The following is an 18,785-nucleotide window of genomic DNA, read 5'->3' on the forward strand; positions in this document are numbered from 1 at the left end:
GATGACGCAGGCGTGACGTAGCGCGGATGTCCCAGAATGCCGCTGTCTGCCAGCGCAACAGTGATCAATGGTCAGGCTCGTCGGATAAACCGGTGATTGAACGCGTTAAATGCCACAGATCCGCGGGTGATCGAAGCTCGTCGTGTCGGATGGACATCGCTTCACGTGACGGTTCATGAGTAACTGAGATCTACTTAGAGGAATCATCTTCATCATCATCATCTTCAGAGCTGAAGACAAACCCAGCAGGTAAAATCATCACCAGAACATCACGATCGGTGTGATAATCGCTCAGACTGTCATCAGTCACAGTTTCGTCTGATCATCATAGTCGAGATTAACCAGTTGCTCAACATCATCATCATCATCACTTCTGATTAATGTTATGATCACAGTGAACGACAATCACAGCTCTAACACACGTTACAAACACACACTCAAAAACAACTGTCGTTTTTTAATTTGCTTGTATATACATATTATATTATATATCGAGGTGAATGTGATCATTCAGTACAATCAGTATTTCTGTGATGTAACATCACTGAAGAAGAATGTATTGTTTTCCTCAACTGTGTTCGCTTTAGAAAATAAACCAGAGAATGTGAAAAGTACACATACACCATAACATTACCAGCACAGCTCAAAGTAAGTGATTAGTAAAACTCAATGGCAGAATTAACATTCTTAAAGGGACAGTTCACCCAAAAATTTAAAAATCTGTCATCAATTAAAAACGGACATCTCCTCCAAGCTCTCTGAGAAAACAAGTATCTGTGTTACAAACGCCCCAGGCACAATGTTTAACCGTATTTCTGATAAAACTACGACGGTAGGCTAATAGCCTGCCGAGACCAAACATATGAGCCGGCGGTGTTAAAGTCAATGGAGCGCTGTGAAGAAGTGTCGGACCGCTGTGGAGCTCGTTCTCGGCTGCGCTGTGATTGGTCAATTTACATTCTAGGGCGTGGCTTAGCCAAAGGTGAATTACTCACCCCCGTAAGACCTTCGTTCATCTTCAGAACACAAATGAAGATCTTTTTGATGAAATCGGAGCGATTTCTGTCCCTCCATTGACAGTCTGCGCAACTACCACTTTCAACCCCCAGAAAGGTAGTAAAGACATCATAAAGTGATCCATGTGACTCCAGTGGTTTAACCTCAATTTTATGAAGAGATGTGAGTGATAGAAAAGCTCTCAGATTTCATTAAAAGGATCTTCATTTGTGTTTCGAAGACAAACGAAGGTCTTATGGGTTTGTAACGACATGACTAATTAATGACAGTAGTTTCATTTTTGGGTGAACTCTCCCTTTCTACATAACTACTATGTACTAACACTTATTGTGTACATGCATGTTTTAACATTGTACTTATTACGATAAGTAATTACATTACATTAATAATTAAAAATACATTACATTGTAATTATAAATGTAATTCATTTCTAGTTTTATAGTCTTGCTCCATTGTTGCGGCTCCTCTCTTCCCAGTCTGTCAGGAACGCTCTGTTTACTTCCTCTCTCTATGAAGCCCCTCCTTGTGTGTGTGTGAGTGTGTGTGTTAACAACTCTGTCTATTGTTAAAAGCGCTGTATAAACGAAGGTGACTTGACTTGACACTAGTAGTTAAAAACACCTGATTTAAATAAAGTGCGAGCTTCTATTTTCTGTGATAAGGATCAAACAATAAGATCTTTAAACATTTGAAATGTGGCACAGATACATGTTGAATGCCTGATATCAGACTGTAATATGACCTGTGAGCTGAGGTCATGATGATGTCACTGTGTGTTTCAGGGCAAATGGCCAGTCCCAGAACCAAACGCGTGCTGAAGGAGGTGCGGACCGAAGACGAGAACAATGTGAGTGTCCGTCAGCATGTGAATGAAAATGCAAAATTACATTTACGACCACAATCTTGAGTTGTATTAAAAAATGTCATGGCTCTTCCAAGCTTTATAATGGCTGTTTCTGTCCATAAGTGCATCTATCCATCATAAAAGTGCATCTGTCCATCATAAAAGTGCATCTATCATCATAAAAGTGCATCTATCTATCCATCATAAAAGTGCATCTGTCCATCATAAAAGTGCATCTGTCCATCATAAAAGTGCATCTATCATCATAAAAGTGCATCTATCATCATAAAAGTGCATCTATCCATCATAAAAGTGCATCTATCCATCATAAAAGTGCATCTGTCCATCATAAAAGTGCATCTGTCCATCATAAAAGTGCATCTGTCCATCATAAAAGTGCATCTGTCCATCATAAAAGTGCATCTATCCATCATAAAAGTGCATCTGTCCATCATAAAAGTGCATCTATCATCATAAAAGTGCATCTATCCATCATAAAAGTGCATCTGTCCATCATAAAAGTGCATCTGTCCATCATAAAAGTGCATCTGTCCATCATAAAAGTGCATCTGTCCATCATAAAAGTGCATCTATCATCATAAAAGTGCATCTATCCATCATAAAAGTGCATCTGTCCATCATAAAAGTGCATCTGTCCATCATAAAAGTGCATCTATCATCATAAAAGTGCATCTATCCATCATAAAAGTGCATCTATCCATCATAAAAGTGCATCTATCCATCATAAAAGTGCATCTATCCATCCATCATAAAAGTGCATCTATTCATCATAAAAGTGCATCTGTCCATCATAAAAGTGCATCTATCCATCATAAAAGTGCATCTGTCCATCATAAAAGTGCATCTGTCCATCATAAAAGTGCATCTATCCATCATAAAAGTGCATCTATCCATCATAAAAGTGCATCTGTCCATCATAAAAGTGCATCTATCCATCATAAAAGTGCATCTATCATCATAAAAGTGCATCTATCCATCATAAAAGTGCATCTATCCATCATAAAAGTGCATCTATCCATCATAAAAGTGCATCTGTCCATCATAAAAGTGCATCTGTCCATCATAAAAGTGCATCTGTCCATCATAAAAGTGCATCTATCATCATAAAAGTGAATCTATCCATCATAAAAGTGCATCTATCCATCATAAAAGTGCATCTATCCATCATAAAAGTGCATCTATCCATCCATCATAAAAGTGCATCTATTCATCATAAAAGTGCATCTATCATCATAAAAGTGCATCTGTCCATCATAAAAGTGCATCTGTCCATCATAAAAGTGCATCTATCATCATAAAAGTGAATCTATCCATCATAAAAGTGCATCTATCCATCATAAAAGTGCATCTATCCATCATAAAAGTGCATCTGTCCATCATAAAAGTGCATCTATCCATCATAAAAGTGCATCTGTCCATCATAAAAGTGCATCTATCCATCCATCATAAAAGTGCATCTGTCCATCATAAAAGTGCATCTGTCCATCATAAAAGTGCATCTATCCATCCATCATAAAAGTGCATCTGTCCATCATAAAAGTGCATCTATTCATCATAAAAGTGCATCTGTCCATCATAAAAGTGCATCTATTCATCATAAAAGTGCATCTGTCCATCATAAAAGTGCATCTATTCATCATAAAAGTGCATCTGTCCATCATAAAAGTGCATCTATTCATCATAAAAGTGCATCTGTCCATCATAAAAGTGCATCTATTCATCATAAAAGTGCATCTGTCCATCATAAAAGTGCATCTATTCATCATAAAAGTGCATCTATCATCATAAAAGTGCATCTATCATCATAAAAGTGCATCTGTCCATCATAAAAGTGCATCTATCATCATAAAAGTGCATCTATCATCATAAAAGTGCATCTGTCCATCATAAAAGTGCATCTATTCATCATAAAAGTGCATCTATCATCATAAAAGTGCATCTATACATCATAAAAGTGCATCTGTCCATCATAAAAGTGCATCTGTCCATCATAAAAGTGCATCTGTCCATCATAAAAGTGCATCTGTCCATCATAATAGTGCATCTGTCCATCATAAAAGTGCATCTGTCCATCATAAAAGTGCATCTGTCCATCATAAAAGTGCATCTGTCCATCATAAAAGTGCATCTATTCATCATAAATTCTGATTCAAAACCGAAACGGCCTTTCACTGTCATTATAAAGCTTGGAAGAGCCAAGACTTAAAGGGGTCATGACATGAGAAACCAAATTTGCCTTGATCTTTTGGTATATAAGAGGTCTTTGTACCATTAAAACGTCCTGCAAGTTTCATAGCTTAAGACTTCCTCCCCATTATAAACGAATCATTTATTTAATCAAGCTCTAAATACAGCTCGTTCTGGATCCATGGTAAGAAGTGACGTCACGGTACGAAGTGACGTACCAGCGTTTGCATATGACCGCCTCCAGCACAAGACAGCTACGCTTTAAGCGGAAGACAACTACGCTCATTTCGTATCGTTGTCGCGCCCGCGCGCTGCGCGCCTCACAAGTGTTCAGTCGACGGACAGCGAGTGGGTCTGTGTACAGGGAAATGACGATGCCGCAGATGTGCTGTTCCTGGCTGTGGACAAACAACATCTTTGAATACGCTGCGAAAGATCCAGTCGTCAGGGAAAAATGGATGCACTTTATTTTTTGCGGACGTCCCAGTCACGGCAGTGTTAGTTTAAGCGTTCGTTCTATACATTTAAGGATGACTGTTTTGAGCTTTGCCAGAAAACTGGTCCTCAAAGATAAGTCCGTGCCGACTATTCTGGGCTCAACAACGACGACGCAAACTGTAAGTAATGTATTTAAAACTTTAAACTACTTTTTAAATACGCCAAATCCGCAAATGTTCTGGCTGGGGGCGTTAATAATTGATGCATAGGCACTGACGTTAGCCAATCATAGCAGTGGGCGTTAACACTGAACTCTTAAAGGGGAAACACCCCCAAAACAGACTGTTTGAATCAGAGGATGAGAAACAGGGAAAAGGTCATAAATCACTACATTTTAAAAGTTTTTGGTAAAAAAAACTATAGTAATACTATAATTGCACCTAAGGGAACATAATAATAAAATAAAAAAAACCATGTCATGACCCCTTTAAAAAAAAAAAAAAAAAACTCAGCTTGTGTTCGTCTGAAAGAAGAATGTCATATACACCTAGGATGACTAGATGTCGAGTAAATCATGGGCTAATTAAAATTTTTGTGTGAACTATCCCTTTAAAGCTTGCCGTGTGTGTGTGTTGTCAGGTGTGTTTCGAGTGTGGAGCGTTTAACCCGCAGTGGGTCAGCGTGACGTACGGGATCTGGATCTGCCTGGAGTGTTCTGGGAAACACAGAGGCCTCGGCGTCCACCTCAGGTCAGACTCAGATTGTGATGCTTTCAGAATCTGTATTTGTCATACAAAAGAGAACAGCGAAATGATATACAATCCTATTTAGCGCAAAATCAATCAATCTCTCACTTTACAAATTATCCTATGTGCAATTATCCTATATAACGGTAACACATTTTACAAATAAGTGAGAATGGTGAACCGTAAACTGGAATGTATATGTGTGTGTATATTAGGGGTGGAACGGTACATGTATTCGTATTGAACCGAATCGGTACGGGCGTCACGGTTCGGTGCATGAATTTACACAGAGTACACGATATAAAAATAAATAAAACTCGCGTGCAAGTTAATTAATGTAATGCGGAACTACTGTTAGATACGCGGGTGGTTTAGGCACACCTAATCTGTAGCACTGCCTCCGCTGACCGCGCGCCTCCCTAAGTGGACGAGGCATTTATACTTCGCGCTCGCCGGTGTATTCTTTGAAACGACAGGGTGCGACTCGGTGTAATTGTCCTGTAAACCATCAGGAATCAGCGGTGAGAAGAAGTAAGGTACACTCGTGAATGTTTATTGTAGTACAACACTTTAGTAGGCTTCACCAAAACCACACTACAAGAGAATCGTGCAAAGCAGTAAACCAGATTATTCCCTGTGACATTAGAAAAAAAATGGATATGAGAACGTAATCTACAACTAAATTAACATTATCTTACATAATTTCTAAACATTTTTATTTAGTTTTGTGAACCTTTTTATAAAACATGGCCATTTATTATTATTTAAAGGACTTATGTCTGCTATTGTAGGCTCATTTAGTTAATGTAAAAAACTAATCTAGACGCAAGAACTGAGTGCCGGTGCGGTGAGATGGACATGCTCGGCCAGGTTCGGCTTGAAGTCGTGCATCTTCGGATGCGGAGCCGCGCGCTCTGTTACAAAAAAGCCATGCACTGCACACCGCCACGCGGAATGTGGCCTTGCTCACCCAACGCGCACGACCGCCCACACACGATGACATTTTTGCCGCGCGCTCGTGTGTCCGCAGATAATGCTTTATTTTTAGTTTTATAGCTGATTGTCTTATTTTGTTTACGTCTTTACACACTTCAGGCTGTACAGCTGCTCAGGGGAGAGACTGTATAGGAGGTACAGACTGAGACATGCAAAAAAAAAAAAAGAATTTGATTTTTTTTTTTTGCTTTTCCCTCCATTGTACCGAACCGTGATGTCTGAACCAAGGTATGAACCGAACCGTGACTTCTGTGTACCGTTCCACCCCTACTATATATATAGATATAGATATAGATAATAAATATACCTTTAACAGCAATTATTTGCATATCATATGCGGCACAATTGAGGAGATTTATAAGCATATGACTAAATAATTACAAAAAAAATGCAGATTTTTTGGTAATCTGAATAATTTGTTCGCTCTGTGTTTCTCCTCAGCTTTGTTCGCTCTGTGTCGATGGACAAGTGGAAGGACATCGAGCTGGAGAAGATGAAGATGGGAGGGAACCGGAAGTTCCGCATGTTCCTGGAGCTGCAGGACGACTACGAGCCCGGCTGGAGCTTACAGGAGAAGTACAACAGTAAAGCCGCCGCGCTCTTCAGAGACAAGGTGAGACATCCACTGACGCCAAACACTTTAATAATCAGTAGAAAACCCGAATTAATAACTTCAGTATTTTGATCATGTTAGCTGTGTGTAAAGAACTTCTAACCGCTGTGTCTGAAATCCTCTATACTGTTAAATATTGCACTACTTCTGGGAACATCTACAGGTGATATTGGAAAACTAGAATATGGTCCAAAAGTTCATTTATTTCAGTAATTCAACTTAAAAGGTGAAACTAATATATTATATAGACTCATTACATGCAAAGTGAGATATTTCAAGCCTTTATTTCTTATCATTGTGATGATTATGGCTTACAGCTTATGAAAACCTTTTCACAATATTCTAATTTTGAATTTGGGGTTTTCATAATCTGTAAGTCATAATCATCAAAATTATAACAAATAAAGGCTTGAAATATCTCACTTTGCATGTAATGAGTCTATATAATATATTAGTTTCACCTTTTAAGTTGAATTACTGAAATAAATGAACTTTTGCACCATATTCTAGTTTTCCAGTATCACCTGTACTTGCAGTGGTGTCTGAAATATTCAATCCCACAATGCACTGCAATTACGAATGTACGCTCATCGGCTGGAGAATACCCATAATGCACTGCGAGCGTCGCGTGCTGAATGAATTCCCGCATCTGACCAGAAGATGGCGCTCGCTGAATCATCATCCCTCCATTTCCCAAACCACTGATCCCGCGTAATATCATACTGGTTTAAACTCCTGTATAATTGAGTATTAAATTGTTTAATTCTTCATAGTTTCCACGACAGAGTTCAAGATAAATCTGTTCATCACTACTGGAGTGGCTAGTTTGCAAAGTTTCAAATGATTATTAAACCGTAAGCACACACTACGGTAAAGCGGCACTCAGTGTCTGAATTCACACACTCGTCTCGTTCACTTCAAGTGGACTATATTAGTGGACTGGTGTAGGGAGTAGTGAACGAGGGTATGGGGGGCGACTCCAGACACAGCTGATGTTTACACTGATGCTCTTCTTCACTTGCTTTTGGATCCGGAGATTCTCTACTCTGTGTGTGTGTGTGTGTGTGTGTGTGTGTGTGTGTTAAAGGTGGTGACTCTGGCTGAAGGGAAGGAGTGGAGCATCGAGGACTCGTCTGCGAGGAACTGGACGCCTCCACAAGCCAAGAGTGGCCTGAGCGCTTCACACCGGTACGACACGCTAGTCAGTCTAGTTTATCTATAGAGCCCTCGCCACTACATATCAGACCAAAGGGCTGTACAGTTAGATGCAGTCTACAGATAATAACAAATCATAATAAAACAAACAAAAATGTCAATTGAGGGTGCAGATCTGAGGTCAGGTGAAGGGTTTTACGGTCTCGGACCGGCAACAGAAAAAGCCCGATCCACTGTGACCGCGTCTGAACGAACATGTGATGATGATGTCGTCATTGATGATGATGTGGTTGCAGGTCCAGTGCTGCTGCGGGTCAGAATCACTCTCACTCTGATAAAGCCTTCGAGGACTGGCTGTCTGATGATGTCAACTCTTACCAGAAGTGAGTTTCACTCCATCATTGGTCAATATGTTCAGTTGATAGATGATTAAAGCGGATCATGTCCGTTCTCAAAGTCGTGCTGTAGTTCAGGCTCGACTAGAACATGTTTTCCTGCTTGAATGTTGATTATTCTCCTCATATTCTCCAGTGTTGCGGCTCCTCTCTTCCCAGTCTGTCAGTAACGCTCTGTTCACTTCCTGTCTCTATGAAGCCCCTCCTTCTGAAAAGCACACTGTGCTCTGATTGGTCGGCTGGAGCAGTGTGTTGTGATTGGTCGAGAGCTTCGAGCGTGTTTGGGAAATGTCGTTATTAATCCAACGCTTCCCTTTACAGTAGTGCACTGTTTTTTGGTCTAATTTTTTATGTATTACTTTTATGTGAATTTTTTTAAATTAGGGCTGTCACGATTAAAGTCGAGTATTTGATTTTTAAAGATCCTCGATTGCAACTAACCTGTGTCGAGTAACCGGCAAAATCCCGGAAGTGGTGCATTCCGTGGACGAGAATCCCTGAACCGCATTCTTACACCGTTTTCTAAGGCTGCACAATATATTAAAGCCATTTAAAATCATAAAATAGCATATTGTGAAATCACGAAGGCTGCGATTCAGTTAAATAAATATATGCACTGTATTCTTCCACAGAGAAGCACGACACTTTAATTACATAGTAAACACTGCTCCACGCAAACACAACCTGCATGTGCTGTGTGTTCAGGTGCGCGAACAGTCTGAGCGGTCTGTGTTTCATAGTTGCACTGTCATCATTTATATGTGTGTGGCGTCTCGGGTTTGTCACTCCCTCAGCTCTGCATGCTGTGAGTGTGTGTGGCTTATAACACTCACCTAAGAACGCCGTTTCACAAGATATATAACGTACCTCATTTGTAAATCCACGTCAGCACAGAATAATACATTATGTTTCTAAATATGCAAATTGTTTATCGGGATTTCAAAATAAAAGTTTAAACCCTCGCTCTGAGTTTGCATGTTTAGATGTGCACTTGTTCTTGTTCAAGAAATTACAGCGGCTGTTGCATTTCTATCGTACAGAAGTGACCAAATATTACATATTAAGGCGAGACACGGCAGGCAAAAACATCGGGGTTTTTTTCACTGGTCAATTTTGAGATTTTGGGCTATTTGTCTTCAATAACATGTCTTCTTTCAGACTTGTGGTGAAAAAAAGTCCAAAATACACATTTAGGTCTTTATTTTACTAACTTTGTGTATTTGCGTCTGTAGATTTCTCCGAAATTCAACAAAAGTTGGCGTTATAAATCATCCGCTGCTCCGTGATCTCTCTCTGCTTCCTTTAATCACACACACCGCTGTAAAGCTCTCTCTCTCCTGTACAATACTGTCGGATCCAAATATGGTCATTTACTTTTAATCAGCAACCAATCGTGAAAGTAAAATGGGCATTTAACTCTAAAAGGGAAATCTCATTGGCTGATGTCAATGTCTGACGCCGTGATTGGTTCAGATGCATCACGTGACGCGCTCTGGCACTCAGATGTGTGTTTTTGACTGTTTTTCTGTTCAGTTAAAGGCCATAAATGCTGTGTTTATAAGTTTTGATGTGATTTAGGTGGTTTGTATTGTTGTTGCTAATGATTTGATGAGATATTGTGTCAGTAAATAGTTGTTTCCACTAAAAAAAGTATGATTTTTTACATTACAAATCTTTAAATGCCTTTTTCTCAAAATGAGTTTTTTGTCATTCTCCAGTGACGCATCTCAGCCGATGTACACCAAACTTTCCAGTCTTGTACCTAGTTATATTATGAAGACAATTACAGAGGGATTTGTAAATATATTATTCCTAGCCTGATTTATATAACATTTTATTCCAGGCTTTTAAGGCTATTGACAATATATTCTGATTTACAGGATAACAAAAGTAGATATCCATAAATCGCTCTGTCATTTTTTTCCTATCTAATATGTGAACACAATGAAAAAATAATTTGAAACCTGGCTTTATCCAATACTCAGATTTCGTTTTTTTAAATATAGGCACATTAGTGCATATTTAATTAGATAATGCCTAATTTGCATATTTAAACATTAAAAGTTTCATGGTGATATCTGCTAGTTAAAAAAATTACCCCTGTAGTGTCTCGCCTTAAGTGGACATTTGAATTAAATGTTGTTTGGCCAATATTAAACAAGGATTTGATCATGCCGTAGTGCAGGGCCACTGGCGGCCCACGGGCCAAATCCGGCCCGCCAATCATCTCCACCCGGCCCGCCGGCACCCCCCTCCTCTGTTCCTGGCGCTGTGGCTAGTTTAGTGTGATACGCGCTCCGACTGACCTGAGAAACGTTTTACGAGGGAATATTTCTGTCAACTGAACCAGCGATACCAATCATTCGTGAATGAATCATTCTTTTGGTTCGATTCTTTCTAAACGCGCTTGCAGAACGCTCTGAATCTATTCTGATTCGTTTCGGACTGCTCTGTTGCTAAATAGACATGTTTTTTTTACTAAAATTATTTTGATTTTGATTTGTGCCATAATCAAGCAGCCCTATTCCAGACACATGACTCAAATGCTCACGTCTTACTGGTTGACTGACGGATACACATAAAGCCCTAGATAGTGATGTCACGAGTGTTCACAGTCTCGTATTAGCAGCACACCGTCAGTCCGTATGTGTGCAGCTCTAATCTGTGATCGGTAATTATTATGTATTAATAATAATGTATTATTATTTCAGTGCCGGAGCGTCTGGCGCGCAGGAGAATCGATATGTGGGCTTTGGAAACACTCCCAACCCGACCAAGAAAGATGAAGACTTCCTCAATAACACCATGTCCTCCCTCTACTCGGTAATACAGCAGATCTGTTATAATCACTGTTATAATCACTGTTATAATCACTCTGTTATAATTAGGGCTGTTTTCGACTAAGGATTTTCATAGTCGAATCTGATTCGTTAGATTTTGCCGTAGTCGACTGATAGTCAAACTTTTTTTTTTTTTTTTTTTTTTGATAGCAGCTAGATTTTTTCCATTTCAAACAAGAGCTAAAAAAAAACTAAAAGAAAACCATGGTGTGTAACAAATACCTTTTATTCATTTAAAGCCAGATGAACAAAACATATCACACATACATATATCAAACATCAGAAAAGTTCACATAAAATAGGAACAAATTGGCTTCAAAAACAACAACGTGCCAAAACATGTCTTTATCTCTCACTTAGGAACCTATTTCTTGGCTTTTAATTCACGGTTCACACTCGGGAATCTGGATAAAATAAATAAATAAAATTAAACTTAGCGCAACAGCCTGACACTAGTCCAAAATGTCATAAACATTTTTCAAAATACAATAAGCCTGCCTGAATAAATAAAAACAATTACACAACAACGAAAATAAACATAGGCCTAATATAAGTCATAATCGAATGGGCTTCAGAAAGTGCACATGCAGAAAAAAAAGGAAAGGATGTCTTTGTTGCTGAGACGCTTCGCGCGCAGCCTTCAGCTTGCACTTAACTCTCTTTGGGTCATCTTTAACCTTCTCGAAATACTCCCACACTTTTGATGATTTTTTAGAAGCCATTGTGAGCCAATAAATCCGTAAATCCTAACAAATGCGGTCCGGACGTTAGGCATGTAGTGTGCTGCTGCTGCTCATTGGTTACATAACACTCAGCGCCGCCGCTCCCACCACGCGCATCACGCGCTGTGCACACCAAGAGCTGAGGGGGCACCAAAAAAATAGCCTAATGAAAAATCAATAATTATAATGCCGATATTATTTCAGTATAGAAATACAGACATCCCAAAGGAAGTTCTGGGAGTCTCCCGCATATTTATGACGCCCGCGAATTAGTTAAAATCTCCGGAATCTAGAGCGAGCGCGCCCGCGAGACAGAGACTGAGCTCCAAACCGCATAGCGCGTGCACGGCAGAGAGGGAGAGAGAGCAAGAGACCGCGCGCGTGTTCCTCATGAAGACAAAGTTTCTCAAGGTCAAGGTCAAGGTCAAGGTAAACTTTATTATCCACAGGGGAAATTCATTTGGTCACCATTTCACGCTCCGTTGTTAATTAGCCTGCTGCATACCAATAAAAACATAAATAAAGCATTAAATACAAAAAGCATTTAAATATTTAAACATTAAAACATAAAAACAAGGACAAAAAGAAAAAAGAAAAACATTAATGGATACAAGAAACATGACAAGCATAAATAAAACTACCTGAGTGCTATCTGCTTGTTGTACAGTCTAATTGCTGTAGGCACAAAAGAATTGCTATACCTTGTAGTCCTAATATTCCTTTGCAGTAGTCTACCACTTGACCTGTTACTTCTTAAAAACATCTGATGAAGAGGGTGGGTTGAATCATTTAGAATTTGTTCTGTCTTTTTAAGACTGAGGTCATTGTACAATTGAACTGCAGATACCTGATCAACTCCAATGATCTTACTGGCTGTTTTAACTATTCGTTGCAGTTTATTCTGATCCTTAATGTACATGTTCCCAAAAGCACAAATAAGACCAAAAGATAAGACACTCTGCAAGAGAGCTTTGTAAAACATCTGAAGAATACAGCTGTCTATTCTAAAATGATTAAGTTTCCTCAGAAAAAACATCCTCTTCTGCAACCTTTTGAACTTATTTTGTGCACATTCATTAAAATTCAGTTTATTATCTATTTCAACACCCAAATATGTATATGTTGTGACCCGCTCTACCACTGCACCATTTATATTTGAGGGTGGAACTATAATTCCCTTTTTATTAAAATCTATGATCATTTCCTTTGTTTTCTTTGCATTAACCACAAGGAAATTATCTGTACACCAATTAATAAAACCCTGCACCTCCCTCTCAAAGCCCTCTAGGGATGCAGTATTGGACTGTACAAAACCCACTAATGCTGTATCATCAGCATATTTAAAAAAGGTGTGGTTTGAGATAGTTGCTTGGCAGTTGTTAGTATATAAAGTGTATAGAATAGGGGACAGAACACACCCTTGTGGTGCCCCTGTATTTATAGATTTTAGCGATGAGACACATGAGTTGAATTTGACTTGTTGACTACGGTTCGTCAGAAAGTCAAAAATCCACAAAACTAGTCTTGGGTTAACCCCAAGATGAACCAATTTTTTTACCATCAGGTGGGGTTGGATTGTGTTAAAGGCACTGCTGAAATCTATGAACACAATCTTGACGAGACTCTTTGCTTGTTCAAGGTGCTCATATATGTTATTTGTCAGAGTCAGCAGTGAATCTTCAACCCCTCTATCCACACGATATGCAAATTGGTTTGGGTCTAAGGATGGTGTGACCTCACATAAAAGCTTTTTTAAAATTATTTTTTCAAAACATTTCATTGCCGTAGATGTTAGGGCAACAGGGCGCAGGTCGTTAAGTTCCCTAGGTTTATTATTTTTGGGTAAGGGCACGATCAAAGATTTTTTCCATAGACAAGGAACTACACCAGTGTCTATTGACAGCTGGAACAGCCTTTGAAAGGGCTGTGCCAGCTGATCTGCGCACACCCTTAAAGTCCTGCTGCTAATACCATCAGGCCCACTAGCTTTATGGGGATTCACATGTCTAAAGTAAAACTTAACATCATCTATAGAAATATCTATATTCACACACTTCATACTACTTATTTCTTCGTAGACTAGTTCCTGTTCAACTGAAAAATCCTGAATATCAAATCTACAATAAAAGTCATTCAAATCATTTGCCATTTCCAGTTCATTTTCCACTGCCATAAGATGCCTCTTAGGCTTATATCCTGTGATTGCCTGGACCCCCTGCCAAGCTCTCCTAGCATTATTCCTAAAAAAGTTCTCTAATTTACGTTTATATGCTGCTTTACAGTCCATGATCATACCTTTTATGTTTTTCTGCACAGTCCTTTTCTCTTCTCTGTTTCCTCCCAGTTTGAACAGTCGCTTTTTTTGGTTGAGAAGTTGTTTTAATTCTGGAGTTACCCAGGGCTTGTTGTTAGGAAAAATCTTAACAGTTTTTTTGGGAATGATTGCATCCTCGCAGAATGTTATGTACCCCGAGATTGCAAGCGCCGCGTCGTTGACGTTTTCGGTCCCGTCAGTCACTATGTTCCAATCCGTGCGCTCTAGGCAATCTCGCAGTGCCTCGGATGCGGTAGCAGTCCAGCTCTTGACCTCCACCTTCCTAACTTTCTCACGCCGCAGCCTAGACACATAGGCGGGCATCAGTTTAACCATGTTGTGATCCGAGTTCCCTAAGCCGGGCAGTGCTTTAGAGAAAAAGGCGTCCTGGATATTTCCATAGCACTGGTCAAGGCAGGCTGTGTCGCGGGTGGGACAAGTGACATATTGCTGGTATGTGGGTAAGTGCTCCTTTAGGCTACATGAATTAAAATCTCCCATCACAAAAATAGCAGAATCTGGAGCCTCTGACTCCGACTGAGCTACAAGTTCATGAATAGTGGAAGCAGCAACTTGTGTATCGGCAGAGGGTGCAATATACACAACAAAAAGTCTGATCTGGTGTATCTCTCTAGGCAGATGATAGGGCCTTAAGCTGAGCGCTAAAAGTTCAATGTCCTTCGTACAAACTTGGTGTTTTATTGTAATATGAGCAGGGTAACAGTACTTACTATTAATATATACACACACACCTCCACCCTTGCTTTTTCCAGAATTTCGGTTGCGGTCCATCCTCACCAGCGTGAAACTCTCCAGATCGGCTGCAGAATCAGGGTCCGCCCCCGTAAGCCAACTCTCTGTCAGGCAGATAAGGCAAGACTGCCGGTAGTCCGAGAGGTACTGCGTGCAGGCCCGCAACTCATCCACTTTGTTCCGTAGGCTTTGGACATTACCGAGCATGACAGTTGGAAGAGATTGTCTATATGGTTGCCTTTTAATCCGCTCCCGGATTCCTCCTTTCCTCCCGCGTTTCCTTGTTTTGGCATGGTTGCCTCTGACACATTCAGATGGTAACAGCGACGTGTCTTTGAAGCAAAGACGGGTTGAAGGGAGTCCGATATTTAACAGAAAGTCCCGGGTGTAGGTGATCCGGGCTGTCTGGCCGGTGTGTGTCTTAATGTTGTAGCCGACGACATGTTGGATAAGGTCAGCCAATAAAGTAAGAATCAGCAGAAAAATTACTTGGTTCGGCCTCATAATGAGAGCCAACACGTTATTGATTTATGACTTAAATTAATCCGCAAGAATTACGGCGTTTAAAAACATACATTAAATCAAAAACAAACAAATGCAGGTAGGAGACGTGCAGGGACCGTGTCGCCGCTCGCGCATGCGCCACTCGGGGTAGGGGGCATCATAAATAAATTATGCAATTATGCTTAGGGCACCAAAATGGCTAGCGGCTCTGATAACACTTCCCTACTATTCGACCACGAGGTTCATAGTCGAATCAGACCTCTCCAAAACGAATCGTCGAATCCTCGACTATTAGAAGTCAGCCCTAGTTATAATCACTGTTATAATCACTGTTATAATCACTCTCTCTGTTATAATCACTGTTATAATCACTGTTATAATCACTGTTATAATCACTGTTATAATCACTGTTATAATCACTGTTATAATCACTATAATCACTGTTATAATCACTGTTATAATCACTGTTATAATCACTGTTATAATCACTCTCTCTGTTATAATCACTGTTATAATCACTGTTATAATCACTCTCTCTGTTATAATCACTGTTATAATCACTGTTATAATCACTCTCTCTGTTATAATCACTGTTATAATCACTGTTATAATCACTCTCTCTGTTATAATCACTGTTATAATCACTGTTATAATCACTGTTATAATCACTCTCTCTGTTATAATCACTGTTATAATCACTGTTATAATCACTGTTATAATCACTGTTATAATCACTGTTATAATCACTGTTATAATCACTGTTATAATCACTCTCTCTGTTATAATCACTGTTATAATCACTGTTATAATCACTGTTATAATCACTGTTATAATCACTGTTATAATCACTGTTATAATCACTGTTATAATCACTGTTATAATCACTCTCTCTGTTATAATCACTGTTATAATCACTGTTATAATCACTGTTATAATCACTCTCTCTGTTATAATCACTGTTATAATCACTGTTATAATCAATGTTATAATCACTCTCTCTGTTATAATCACTCTCTCTGTTATAATCACTGTTATAATCACTGTTATAATCACTCTCTCTGTTATAATCTCTGTTATAATCACTCTCTCTGTTATAATCACTGTTATAATCACTCTCTCTGTTATAATCACTGTTATAATCACTGTTATAATCACTGTTATAATCACTCTCTCTGTTATAATCACTGTTATAATCACTGTTATAATCACTGTTATAATCACTGTTATAATCACTGTTATAATCACTGTTATAATCACTGTTATAATCACTCTCTCTGTTATAATCACTGTTATAATCACTGTTATAATCACTGTTATAATCACTGTTATAATCACTGTTATAATCACTGTTATAATCACTCTCTCTGTTATAATCACTGTTATAATCACTGTTATAATCACTGTTATAATCACTGTTATAATCACTGTTATAATCACTGTTATAATCACTGTTATAATCACTCTCTCTGTTATAATCACTGTTATAATCACTGTTATAATCACTGTTATAATCACTGTTATAATCACTCTCTCTGTTATAATCACTGTTATAATCACTGTTATAATCACTGTTATAATCACTGTTATAATCACTGTTATAATCACTCTCTCTGTTATAATCACTGTTATAATCACTGTTATAATCACTCTCTCTGTTATAATCACTGTTATAATCACTCTCTCTGTTATAATCACTCTCTCTGTTATAATCACTGTTATAATCACTCTCTCTGTTATAATCTCTGTTATAATCACTGTTATAATCACTCTCTCTGTTATAATCACTCTCTCTGTTATAATCACTGTTATAATCACTTGTTATAATCACTGTTATAATCACTGTTATAATCACTCTCTCTGTTATAATCACTGTTATAATCACTGTTATAATCACTCTCTCTGTTATAATCACTGTTATAATCACTCTCTCTGTTATAATCACTGTTATAATCACTGTTATAATCACTCTCTCTGTTATAATCACTCTGTTATAATCACTGTTATAATCACTGTTATAATCACTCTGTTATAATCACTGTTATAATCACTCTCTCTGTTATAATCACTCTGTCTGTCAGGCGTCATTAACGTCGTCGTCTCTGTCGTGTGTGTGTTTCAGGGCTGGAGCAGTTTCACTGTCGGAGCCAGCAAGTTTGCATCTGTCGCTAAAGATAGTGTAAGTACATCACGTGTGAGTAAGTGAGTGTGTGTGTGTGTGTGTGTGTGTGTGTGTGAGAGTGATCGATCCGCTACAATGAACTGCTCATGCATAATAACTGATGGGAATGTGATTATAAAGGAACCTTTTTTTTTTCATCTTCTCTTCTTCACAGACCACAAAACTGGCCAGTCAAGCGACTCTGAAGGTGTGTGTCATGATGTTTGAGTCTCACTAACACACACACACAGAGATGATCAGTGGTGTAAACATCTCAGTTTTGATCTGGTTTATATGAGGACTGGCTTGAAAATATCAATGTCCAGACTTTAATCCAGGGTCGTACATTTAAGCCTTTAGTCGTCTACTCGCATGTTTATGATATTCATGTAATTACTCTCATATACCGGGAGTGGCATTGGAGAAGTTTCAGTTTCAGGACCGAGAAAGAATATAATACGTAACATTCTACATAACAGATGAACACTAAACCATAATAATGAGCCTTTAAAATACAAATGAAGCGATCACATGCACACATAAATCCCACCGCAGCGCACCAGCGAAACTCGTGATTATGAATGTGTCCGAAAAAACAGAAACTGTCTGAACATTTTAATATAGTCGTGTTTTCGGAGTCTGTGAAGTATAGTGGATGTGCTGTAGAGAGAAGCACGTTTAGTTAAACATGTCCTGATAATTTAGCTTCTAAACACACACACACACACACACACACACACACAAATCTAAACATTGAGAAGTTGTGCATTTATGTTCACGATTGTGCTGCATTCACTCACAAAAATACATGTTTTATATATTTACGGCTGGACATTTACTAAATATCTTAATGGAACATGATCTTAATATCCTCATGATTTTTGGCATAAAAGAAAAATGGATCATTTTGACCCATACACTGTATAGTTGCTATTGCCACAGATATACCCGTGCGGCTCCAGACTGGTTCTGTGGTCCAGGGTCACATTTCTCAAATGAAGCCGTCATTCGGTGTCTGAACGATTCCTCTTCACAGAGCCTGAATAATTCTCCTGAAAACACACATGACCTGTGAGATGAAA

The 18,785-nt window shown here is 38.8% G+C and overlaps 1 protein-coding gene across 6 annotated transcripts in view; it reads left to right on the plus strand.

Annotated features, from left to right (window-relative positions):
* arfgap1 (ADP-ribosylation factor GTPase activating protein 1) overlaps window positions 1-18,785 on the plus strand; it is a 29,783-nt gene continuing 10,998 nt past the window's right edge. For all 6 annotated transcript variants that reach the window (XM_079597611.1, XM_079597609.1, XM_079597612.1 and 3 more), the window contains exons 1-9: window positions 1-249; window positions 1,800-1,864; window positions 5,147-5,256; window positions 6,691-6,862; window positions 7,950-8,050; window positions 8,314-8,400; window positions 11,124-11,235; window positions 17,665-17,721; window positions 17,879-17,911. In XM_079597611.1, the coding sequence (XP_079453737.1) occupies window positions 1,805-1,864; window positions 5,147-5,256; window positions 6,691-6,862; window positions 7,950-8,050; window positions 8,314-8,400; window positions 11,124-11,235; window positions 17,665-17,721; window positions 17,879-17,911 (732 nt within the window). In that variant the 5' untranslated portion in view covers window positions 1-249; window positions 1,800-1,804. The remainder of the gene's footprint in view (window positions 250-1,799; window positions 1,865-5,146; window positions 5,257-6,690; window positions 6,863-7,949; window positions 8,051-8,313; window positions 8,401-11,123; window positions 11,236-17,664; window positions 17,722-17,878; window positions 17,912-18,785) is intronic.

The sequence above is a fragment of the Phoxinus phoxinus genome, assembly GCF_949152265.1.
Source record: "Phoxinus phoxinus genome assembly, chromosome: 22".
Classification (NCBI taxonomy): Eukaryota; Metazoa; Chordata; class Actinopteri; order Cypriniformes; family Leuciscidae; genus Phoxinus; species Phoxinus phoxinus.